General features: G+C 42.2%; 1 protein-coding gene across 1 annotated transcript; it reads left to right on the top strand.

Moving 5' to 3' along the window:
- Nucleotides 1-3,016: 3,016 nt before the first annotated feature.
- On the top strand, nucleotides 3,017-8,934 carry LOC123410132. The gene is made up of 5 exons (XM_045103020.1): nucleotides 3,017-3,410; nucleotides 5,916-7,359; nucleotides 7,447-7,659; nucleotides 7,743-7,867; nucleotides 8,080-8,934. The coding sequence occupies exons 2-5, from the start codon at nucleotides 5,933-5,935 to the stop codon at nucleotides 8,568-8,570; spliced, it is 2,256 nt and encodes a 751-aa protein (XP_044958955.1). The 5' UTR covers nucleotides 3,017-3,410; nucleotides 5,916-5,932; the 3' UTR covers nucleotides 8,571-8,934.
- The last annotated feature ends 1,961 nt before the right edge of the window (nucleotides 8,935-10,895 follow it).

Here is a 10,895-nt window from a genome sequence, read left to right as displayed (position 1 = left end):
CTGCCAAACACCAATCGTGGATAGCAATGTGGAATCAGAGAGAGAGGTTAATTGAGAAAGTGGATAGACCCCACAATGATTCTGCCTACGAGGAATATCTTGTGTGGTATGCGGAGCATTACCGGTTGAAGCTTAAGCCCGGTTGGACTAGGGAAGAGTGGTCTGAGTTGGTGTCAGAAGATCCATCTGCTGCAGAAGGGTATCATGCCTTCAACTTGGCTGTGCGAGAGACCGGAGGGAGTCAAGTGGACTATGCACCCATGCATGACGAACTCGTAAGTGAATGAATCAGAACCAACCAGCATTACATTGTCTTCTTCAATTCTGAATGTTTGTTGTGTTAATGAATTGAAGGGTAGAGAGTTCCTTTTGTGCGTGAATGATGCCAATGTAGCACTTAGTCATCCCCGAGGAGGTGCATCATCTGAGAGAACTCTTAGGACCACGTTGGAGGTATGATCATGTTTACAAATGTTAGTCTTAATGAATTACTTATTTGCGTCTAACATAGTGTTTCGTGTTTTCTCGGAAGTTTAGGTCAAGGTTCCACAAGTGGGCAGCTATGCTTTCTTGCCACGGTGCTCAGTCCGTGGACGTGTTTACAGGTGGTACAAGCCGCTCCTCTAGAGCTCGACGTCGTCAGCTGACCATCGATAACATAGAAAAAGAGGAAGAAGAAGAGACGGCACAGAACCATGAGGTATATATTGATGCTCCACAACCGTCACAGCCTTCATAGTCCAGGAATAATAAGACACCACGTGCGGTGAGAAAGAAGAAATTAAATTCTCGGCTTTGTAGCCCGGAGTATAGTCGTAAGAATTTGCCTAAGGGGATGCGGTATATTGAAGAAGAGGAAGAGGAGGAAGAGGAGGAAGATATAGAAGAGGAAGAGGCAGAGGGAGAAGAGGAGTCTAGCGAAGAAGAGGAGGAGGAAGTGCGTACCATAAAGGGGAAAGCAGCAAAGAGAGGAAGAAGGAAGTGAAGTGAAGTGAAGTGCACTTCATATGTTATCTTTAATTTGTGAACCTGTCGTGAAGTGAACTTGTCATGTAGTGAACACCTTATGTTATCTTAAATTCTTGAAGTTCTCATGTAGTGAACACCTTATGTTATCTTGAATTCGTGAACATGTCATGAAATGAAATGAAGTGCACATGTTATGTTATCTTTATTTGTGTAGTTGTTATGAATGATAAAGATTACATAGTTGGAATGATAAAGATTACATAGTTCAAATGATAAAGATTACATAGTTGGAATGATAAATATTGCATAGTTGGAATGATAAAGATTGTATAGTTGAAATGATAAAGATTGCATAGTTGGAATGATAAAGATTGTATAGTTGAAATGATAAAGATTGCATAGTTGGAATGATAAAGATTGTATAGTTGAAATGATAAAGATTGCATAGTTCAAATGATAAAGAAAGATTACATAGTTCAAACGATAAAGACTACATAGTTCAAATGATAAAGATTACATAGTTCAAATAATAACAGGCTGATGGATACATGTCACTATAGTTTCATTTATTTCTTTGACCCATGCCCAACGAGAAGTCTGCTTTGGCAGTGGCGAAAAAGGTTGCCTCACTAACCAATCAATGACCTGGCCATGGTTGCGAATGTTAAACTGCTGATGTTCTTCCCTTGTTGCACACAATGCAACTTGCATTGCAAGATCACGCCGACAATCTTTTTCCCTCTTCTTCAGCTTCTTGATCTCGCTCTTTTTTTGTTGATTATTTTTTGGGCAACGTCCTTACAAAAACAGTAGTTTGAAAAGGCTCTACACGCCGCATTCAACGCATCAACGGCTGTCACCCAGTAGTTCATTTTTCCTCAATAAAGTCGCGTTCACGCTTCCTCGCCGTCTCAGCAGAAGCCTCAACGTAAATGAACGGTCTCATCCTGTATTTCAGAAAATGACTACTCAATACACACTAACTACTCAATACACACTAACTACTCAATACACACTGAGTTTAGCTAGGGTTTCTCTAAGATGTAAAAAATGTAAGATGTACAAAATGTATTATAATATAAAAGTTTCAACAAAAAAAATTGGATGAATTGGAGGAGAATACTACAAGGAACAAAGTTTATGGACAAATTTATGTAAGGGAATCACCTTTTGCTCGGATTCGATGGGGGTCTTGAGGGGAAGGAGGTAGGAGTAGAGCAGAAATGGAGCAACAATGATAGGGAAAAGTGAGTATGGTGGGACCCACACCAACAGTCCACCACATAATATAGTTGGGTTCAAGGGCGAGACGCGAGGGTCCCTGGCGTCTAGTCATGTGGCCAGGACCAGACGCCACGGACCCTGACGTCTCGCTACGCGCAAGTGACACTAGAAGGTTTGCACTATATTGACCTTATAAGACGCCAAGACCCTGGACGTCTGGTCCCTTTGCCACGTCATCTGGCATCTTCAAGAATCTGACATTTACGTGCAGATTCAAGAGCATGGTTGTCATCCTTAGATCTCAGGTCCAATGGCTCGTAGAAGCCCGTATCATCATGGTAGCACCAAAGTTCTTGTATCACCTGATATTTTTCGATGAAAGACGACTGGATCAACACAATAATAGATTCTGGATCGTTCGTGCGCCTGGTGTCTTGGAGCGACCGGCCAACGCTGAGCCGGTCGACCGACGAGAGCGTTGCCCTAACTACGACAGGTCACATCCCATGCTGAGTACACTGTCCAGTCCACGGCGTGCAGAAAAAAAGCACACAGTCAAAAACAGACCGGGAAAGGCTGTCGATTGGATATATCGTGCTGTATAGCTCAGACGGGCCGGGCAGGCTGCGACGCAACATGCAGCTGCCACCTGCCAGCCATGAAAATCACAAAAAATATTAAGAAAAAAACAGCCAGCCAAGCGTTTCCTGCCCTCACCCCGCACTACCCCGCAGATATCGCGAAACGCAAACGTCCACGATTCACGTTCGTAATCCCAACGGGGCGAAGGCGGTAAAGCCGCGCCGTAATATAATTGGAAACATATCGATAGCCTTCCCTTCCCACCGCGCGGCAGCCGTCGCAATCTTTGATCCTCTTCCTTCGCCCTTCTGTTTCCCGATTCTTTTCGAATCCGGTCTCCTGCCTCCCCACGCGTCATTGTTAATGAGCGCCTATAAGTACAAGGACCACGCCTGGCCTCCCTCTCTATGTTTCTTTCTTGCCAGCCCTCCTCAGCTCCGCGTTGGGGTTTTGCTAGGGTTTTCCTAGCGGCCAGCGGCGAGGTCTAGGCGAGTTTCCCTAGCGGCCAGCGGCAAGGTACGGCGAAGGTCTTGGGTGGCGGAGTGACGGATTCGGCGTGGAAGAGTTGACGGCCTTGCAGATTCTCATCTCGAGGAGTTGGGCGTTCATTCATCGCCGAAGCAGACGGCCATCAGGTAACGAGCGTTTTCTACTTTCGATCTGTTCTCTTTCTGCTATTCGAAATCAGTTAGTTGTTTGGTTGTGCTCGTGCTCTGTTAGGTCCCCAAGATTGTTTTATGGATTTATTAGTCGATTTAGACCGGTTTGTGATGGGGAAATTGATTTCCGCCTAGGGATGTGGCCGTCTGAGCACTGTCATTGCTCACATTGTGTTAAACATATCCACGTTGATAGATGTATTAGATGTAGAAATAAGCCGAGGCGATGGATACAGTAGATGAGTTCTGGTACCGTGTGGCCCTATTAACGGCTTCGGTAATTTTTGGACTATTTTTTCGGTCATAGACCAACTAGAAATTTCCATATACTGGTTGTGTTCTTTATGGGCGATCTGGTATGGTGACGTGTACTCCGTCACGATTCTTGGCTTGGTATTTTTATACTAATTTGCCCCTGGGCGTGAGTATCGGGAGTAACTGTGAATGGTTGGCTGGTCCTCTTTCCTTTTTGCCATCTTTTGTTCCCCAACACGCTCAGCCCTCATGTGCAGTTCCATACATTGGCTTGTATGCTGTTCTGTGCTGCCTCTTTTGTTGGAAACTGATCCAATTTAATGGAGCAGAATCGAGAAGGCGGGACAAAAAAGGAAACCTATGCCGGAAATCAGGAATGCGGAAGAATTTGAGGCTACATGTGTAAATTCAAAAGGATTATATATGTGGTGCCTTCTGCATGCGTAATTAAATGTGATTTGGAAGGAAGAATGCATGGCCAAATGTCAAGTAGGAGAGCACACCATGTTGGTTAACTTGATTTCCCATTGATCTGCTGAAACATGAATTACGTATAATGTCTTTCTATGCTTATGAGTAGGCGCTATGTCTTACTCCCTTTGTTCCTAAATACAAGTCTTTTTCGAGGTTTCATTGGAGGACTACATACAGATGTATATAGACATACTTTAGAGTGTAGATCCACTCATTTTGTTCGTATGTAGTCTCCTAGTGAAATCTCTAAAAAAGACTTATACTCGTATTTATGAACTGATGGAGTATTTTAGAAATAAAAATATCAGGGTAAAACAACAAATAGCTTGTTGAGAAAAATCATTACACTTCATCGTGTTGGATCAAAATTTTGTCCAAATGACCCAGGTAGCTAAAATTATAGACTATATAACTTACTATTTTCATGATTTTGATGTGAGATATTGTATTGAGCGCTATTCTTCCAAATCCTCCAAATTTGCTATGAAAGTCAGTGTACAATCTTTTGTCATAGAAAGTTAGTGTACACATGGTCATTGTTATGCTACGAGAATCTTTCCATTCTTAACATAAAACTATTAAGGGTTCCTTGCATGTAATCCCTTATCCCCATCGTTTGTTGGAACTAGTTTAGCCATAATAATCCGTGTTGATTCATCTCTCATTAATTGTTGTGCCCTACTCATGTAGGGGAGGCTAGGTTTATGGCAATAGTAAGTGGCATGGAACTATAGGTTGGTTCATAGTTGTAAAGTTAGTAGCGGGTGGGTCATAAAACAATGAGTATGGTGACACAATCGGTGACAAGGGTGAAGGTGAAGGTAGTTAATTGTGCTTCTCTAGGTGGGCGTATAAAGCAACAATGCGTTAGTTGTGGAACTGATTTGCTAGCTTGAGAGGGGCCCAAAAAATATGTGTATCCTTGCCAAAACAAAAACAATTTTCTAGGATGGAACCAGAACTTATTTTTAATATTTTTTGTTCTATTGACAATATTTACAAAGATATTCTGTTGTAAAAAATTTGAAATTTAATTTGGATGGCACTACTTTGAATAATTTTAGTTATTAATCTCTAGCTATAGTTATTAATCTCTAGCATGAGAATTAGTCAAGATATAAACCATGCATTGGTTGATGGGTATACCATGAAGGGAAAATAATCTATTTTCCGAGAATCCAACTTTGGACAATCATGTCACAGAAATGTTATCTTTGAGTTACTTATTTTATATAAAGATACGTAAAATATGCTTGCATTTGTACTTTTATGTCATCAAAATTTCTTTTTGAATTGCTTAGCCCATGCACTTAAGATCAAAATAATGGCTAAAAAGAGATTAGATAGAGATCATTTCTCAAATGTGTGCATGGCAAGACAACTCATGGTTATAGATTAGATCATGATCATTACTCAAATGTGTGTGTCCAAGATAACTCGTGGTTAATAGATGAATCCAAGTTGTCAAACTAGGCTTTTCTTGGTGAATCTCAAAGTCCTATTGTGAAAAAGTGCAACTTTTGTGGGCTCTATTGTTGCAAAGTTTCACACTTCGATATACATTGTGTCTCTTGATAACTTCTGATCTCCTATAATGGAATTGCCTCCACCACTTCGTTTCCATTAGCTTGACACTATTATAAAAGCGTCTTTTGCTAAATGTTAGTCTAGTCTTTTTGTGCTAAAAGTTAGCTAACAAGTTTCTTCTGTGTTTTGAAAGTATTTTTTACACATTTTTTTTATTTTTTATAGTGGCTATTCAAAGAAAAATGGTGAGTCGAAGACAACATAGTGTCAACCACTTTGGTCCAAGCTTGAGAAAGTCTCCCATGAGGAAGGGACCAGGCAAACTCAAGAAAAAGTGCCTGGACCAATTTAAGAGAACTCAGCAGTCGTTTAGGGTAGGGATGGAACATAGATTTAACCATGCTAATGAAAGAGCTGATGATAATGTTGCCAAAAGACCTCAACAAAATAAGATTGCAAGAAAAACTCCTTTTGAGGAGCCTAGCCATGCTAAGGCAGTGTCTCGACCAAATATCTCTTCTTCATGGCCAAACAAAGGTACGGTTTCTTCACGCGAAAATGTTGAGAAGTCCAAGCCCTATTTCTCTAGGACTCTCCAAAAGAATACCCTGAAGGCTAGTCCATCTCGTGCAATGCCTAACAGTGGCATTGATTCTCTGCAAAAGAATACTACCAAGTCTAGACCCTCTTCCTTTATATTGAATGGTGGTAATACCTTGAGGCCAAACAATGGCATGGGTTCTTTGGCGAAGAATGTGGAGTCTTGCTCAAGGTTAAATAACTTTGATGCTCCTCGATCAAAGAATACCAAGATGCCTGGATCCACCTACTCAAGGCCCAATGATGAGATGGCTTCTCGGTCAATGAAATCTAGGCCCTTCTCCTTTGGATCGAGTTGTGGGTTCGATCCTTTGATGAGGAACCTAGAGAAATCTAATCCCTTTTTGACTAGGGGTCCGTATTCCTCGGTGTTGAAGGATTGTTCAAATTCCACATTTGGTAGTTCAAAGAAATCTTACCCCTCTTCGATGGTTGGCAACTTGCGGAAAGAAGGCCATCACATGGCAATGGAAGCTTTGAATTCCAACTTAGCTTTGAAGGGTAAGCAAGGCGTGCAAGATATCCAGCCCAACGTGGAGATAAATTGTGTTTCTTTACCCGGTAAGAACCTTCCTAGTCATGAAACCGTCGAGGCATCTTGCATGGTCGATTCAATCAACGGGGGCATTAGACTTGATAGTAGAAAGTGCATGACTAGCCTTTCGGAGGATGGAAGCACCGATGTGTACAACTCTAAGAGTAAGAGGATGAAGCCGTTGTTGGAAGAGAAGGTTGGGGCACTTGGGGTCACTAGATTGACAAAATCAATGGGTATCTCCCTTAAACTTAACAAGAACACTAGCATTGGGGAGGACGAAAGAATGGTTGGTGACAAGTTTAATAAGAGAAAGAGTGAGAATTGTAGTCAAACAAACAAAAGGAGAATATATGTAGTATCTGACAACGAAGACGACGATGATGGTGATCAGAATCTCACGGGTGCTAAAAGTGGTGATGCTGGATTGAAAACACAAAAAGATTGTCACCTAGAGGTCTCTAATCTGTTTGGTGCAGAATCTTTGAAGCCACCTCACTATTGTTCGCTGCCCATCGATGAACCTGTATGGAGGTAGAACACACTTTTTCCCCTTATATTTATGTGTTGCAAATGCTTGTCCCTATATGCTGATATTTTTGGTGTTTTATTATTCAACAGTGGAATCATCAAGATAGGCAGCGGAAAATTGGTTTCATTGGCTGCACATTTGTCAACCAAATACTGTGAGAAGGTGTGGAAATTGTCAAGATCACTTGAGCCAGTGGTTGAAGTAACTAAGCTTTCTAGATTTGAGGCTTGGCCTAGGAGCTTTGAGACATCAAGGCCCACTGATGACAACATTGCGTTGTATTTATTGCCCACCAAGATGAGGTGTCTTTATATCCCTTTGCTATTTGTTTGCCTACCATCTTTTGCATCATTTGGGTTCTAACCATACTTGTTTCTATCCCTAGGCAAGATGCATACCTGGATCAACTTGTTAAAGAAGTCATGGAGAATGATATGGTCCTACGAGCTATTGTTGGTGAAGCTGAGATGCTGATATTCCCATCTATTCTACTGCCTGAGCAACACCAAAGTATGCCTTCTTCTCTTTTAAGTAAACATTCTAGTAACAGAATATGATTAATGCACCTGATTTGTTGTGGCATCCCTGTCCATACGCAGCCGTACTAATCATCTTTTAGAAATAATTCATCTATCCAGAATCACTTTGTAAGCTTTTCCGTACTGTTTCTATTTGGCTCAATGGTTAAGTGACCTACCATGTTTGTCTTTGTTTGGTTGCAGCTTTCCAAGGAAACCCCTACCTGTGGGCGGTATTTAGGCGCAGAAAAGACCAGGTTCCCTTAGTGGAGGAGGAACAACATGGCAAAGGACGTTGCCCACAGGAGAAGGGAAAGCAGCAGGCTTCACATTTCAGTGTGGGAGAAGGGTCAAACATGGATGCTGGACTTGAAGCTTCTGAGGAAGTGGAGATAGAAGACATGGAGCAGGAACAAAATCCCACTACGGCAAGTCCAGCAACAAGTCCTACAGCTTCACCCAACGCGCCAAGTCCTACAACTTCAGCTCCTACTATGGCTGCAGCTAAAATGTCTGCAAGCCACGGGCAAGACCACTCAAACATGGCTGCTCCTACAGGAGCACTGTTTGGTTTCGTGATTCAGCGAACTCCCAGACTTGAGCAGCTCATCCAAGAGATGCAACGTGAAGGTGCCGTGATGGTTGCAATGCAAGGGCAGATGATAGGGCCGGGTCTTGGCTTGGGCAGGCAGTAGCAGCAGGGTTGAGAGCAGGACGATATGACACTGAGGCGGAGCTCATCTGGACGTGTAGTCCTTGGCTTGAGCCTCTTTGTGTGTACATCGTCTGTGCGTGTTGGAAGGAACCCCCCTCGTTAGGTTCTCTGTGCGTGTTGGAAGGAACCCCCTCGTTAGGTTCTCTGTGCGTGTTGGAAGGAACCCCCCTCGTTAGTGTTGGAAGGAACCCCCCTCATTAGGTTCTGGCTCTTTGCATCCTAGTATCTAGTTAAGTTTAGTTTGGTGTTTGCTAAAATGCATCTAGAAGTTATCATGCCAGCGCATGTGTTCTCAGATGTATTTTTTGTTAGGAAGTATTAGTATTAGTCTAGGAGTCCTATTAGTCTATGTTTACTTTAATATATATATATATATATATATATATATATATATATATATATATATATATATATATATACTCTATTCATCATCCAGGATGTTGAATAGTTTATTTTTCATCCGAGATAATCTTACGATCAATTTACAAATAAATTATATTTGAAATACAAATAGTTACATTTATATTAAATCATTACGTAAAATTTGGTAAAAGAAAACAAAAATATAGGTCACAAGACAAAAAAACTGAATTTATTGTATTTTTTATACTATTTTTGTATGTTTGTAATTTTATGTGACATAAAATATTTTTACATTGATTATATTTTTTTACGGTCTCTTTTCACGTAAAAAATAAGACAAAATTTATGGAACGTAAAATTACGATGCATTGATGTTAAAATAGAGGGGATGAGGAATATATGTTTCTTGGACTTTTAATAAAGATAAGTTGCTTTCATAACATGGTATGGTATCAGAGCAAAGTTTGGGTTTCTTTCTCAAAAGCGTCACTTGTCCTCCTTCCGATTCATTTTTTTTATCTTAGATCGATCTATGCAACTCGTGCATTGATTACTCCTTCCATCGTCGATCCTTGCTTCCCTCGTTGCCACTGCCCGTGCTCTTCATGTGTGTAAGTTTATGCATGCAGATCCGGTAACCGGCTCTCATGCACGTGTTCTTCGGCGTCGAGCATCTCTAGCAGACTTGTATAATGCCTCGATCCGAAAAATAACCGTCAAAATACGGGCCGGGGCAAAAATGCTGCCAGAGCAAACCCCGCAAACGCGTCTGGCCCATAATTTTTTTTGCGGGGCACGGCAAAAGTTCGCCCTCAACCTTCAGATTCACGGGGTGGGAGGCTGACCCGAGCTCGCCCCTTATCCGCAACGAGATTTGCGCGCAAGGGAAATTCTCGCGCCGTTCTCCACGCCCCCCTCCTCCTCGGCAGCCGTTGCCCCGCCCACCGCATGCTTCGGATTTTCTTCCCCGCCATTCGCCATGGAAGCCTTCCAGTCGACGGATCTTTCGGTCACTACTTCCATTTGATGGCAGTATCCCAACAGGACAGCACGGACCTCCCGGTCACTCCAAGGTCGTTGGGACGTGATCAAGCCGACTTGTAGCCGTTGGGCAGCTTGTTTGGAACAAGTTTACAATGCTCCTCCAAGTGTAACCGTCGAATCCGACTATGTGAGTTGATCGCAATCAAAATGGTTCCATTAGTTTGCATAATGTATTATGGTTTCATCAGTTTGACTTTGTTTTTATTGTGTAGGAAAAATTGCCTAACAACGCTACAAAGACATGGATGCTTCCGAAGGCGGATTTTTAAACAAGAGCATTGTTGGAAATTCCTCAAAAACTGCGACAAGTGGGTGTTGATTGACAGAGAATGCCCACCGAAGAGAGGTTACTTACGAAAATGGGTGAAGATGAAGATGGTGATGGCCCAAGAAACTTAAACAAGCCTGGTGATGACAAAAAAGACAAAGGAGAAGATCAAAAGGGAACGCGAAGCATCTACCTTGCGGGACAAGATAAATTCCATGCTGCAATCAAATAAGGTATTGCTAGCGAAGTCTTTGGATGCAAAGGTAAAGATGGCCGAGAAGAAGGCACGAGAGAAACAAGAGAGATGGAAATTGCTGAAGGAAGTTGGAGAGAGAAAAGCACGTGCCCTGAGAACAAAACCATGGCCAACCTTCTTGTCGAAGAGAATAGGATCATGATTTTGAACCGCAATGACATGGATGACATCAGCAAGGAATGGCATGATATGACAAGGAGAGAAATCTTGAAGAGGAGGATGCTTGCGTGTTATGGTGGCGATGGTTTATCCTCTGGAATCGGAACCAATGATTTCGGTGCCGGAGTAGGGACAAGTGTCGGAGTAGGAACAAGTGAAGGCGATGGATTCGGGGGAGTCAATGGATTCGGGGGCGACGATGAACTCGATGCTGC

Source organism: Hordeum vulgare, chromosome 7H, assembly GCF_904849725.1.
Source record: "Hordeum vulgare subsp. vulgare chromosome 7H, MorexV3_pseudomolecules_assembly, whole genome shotgun sequence".
NCBI lineage: Eukaryota > Viridiplantae > Streptophyta > Magnoliopsida > Poales > Poaceae > Hordeum > Hordeum vulgare.
This window is presented reverse-complemented; position numbering and strand designations above follow the sequence as displayed.

Bases quoted from the DNA above. Each gene is read 5' to 3' on its own strand.
- LOC123410132 (XM_045103020.1), top strand. From the start codon at position 5,933: ATGGTGAGTCGAAGACAACATAGTGTCAACCACTTTGGTCCAAGCTTG. The intron at 7,660-7,742 runs GTGTCTTTATAT...TTCTATCCCTAG, and splicing joins TTATTGCCCACCAAGATGAG to GCAAGATGCATACCTGGATC. The intron at 7,868-8,079 runs GTATGCCTTCTT...GTTTGGTTGCAG, and splicing joins ACTGCCTGAGCAACACCAAA to CTTTCCAAGGAAACCCCTAC.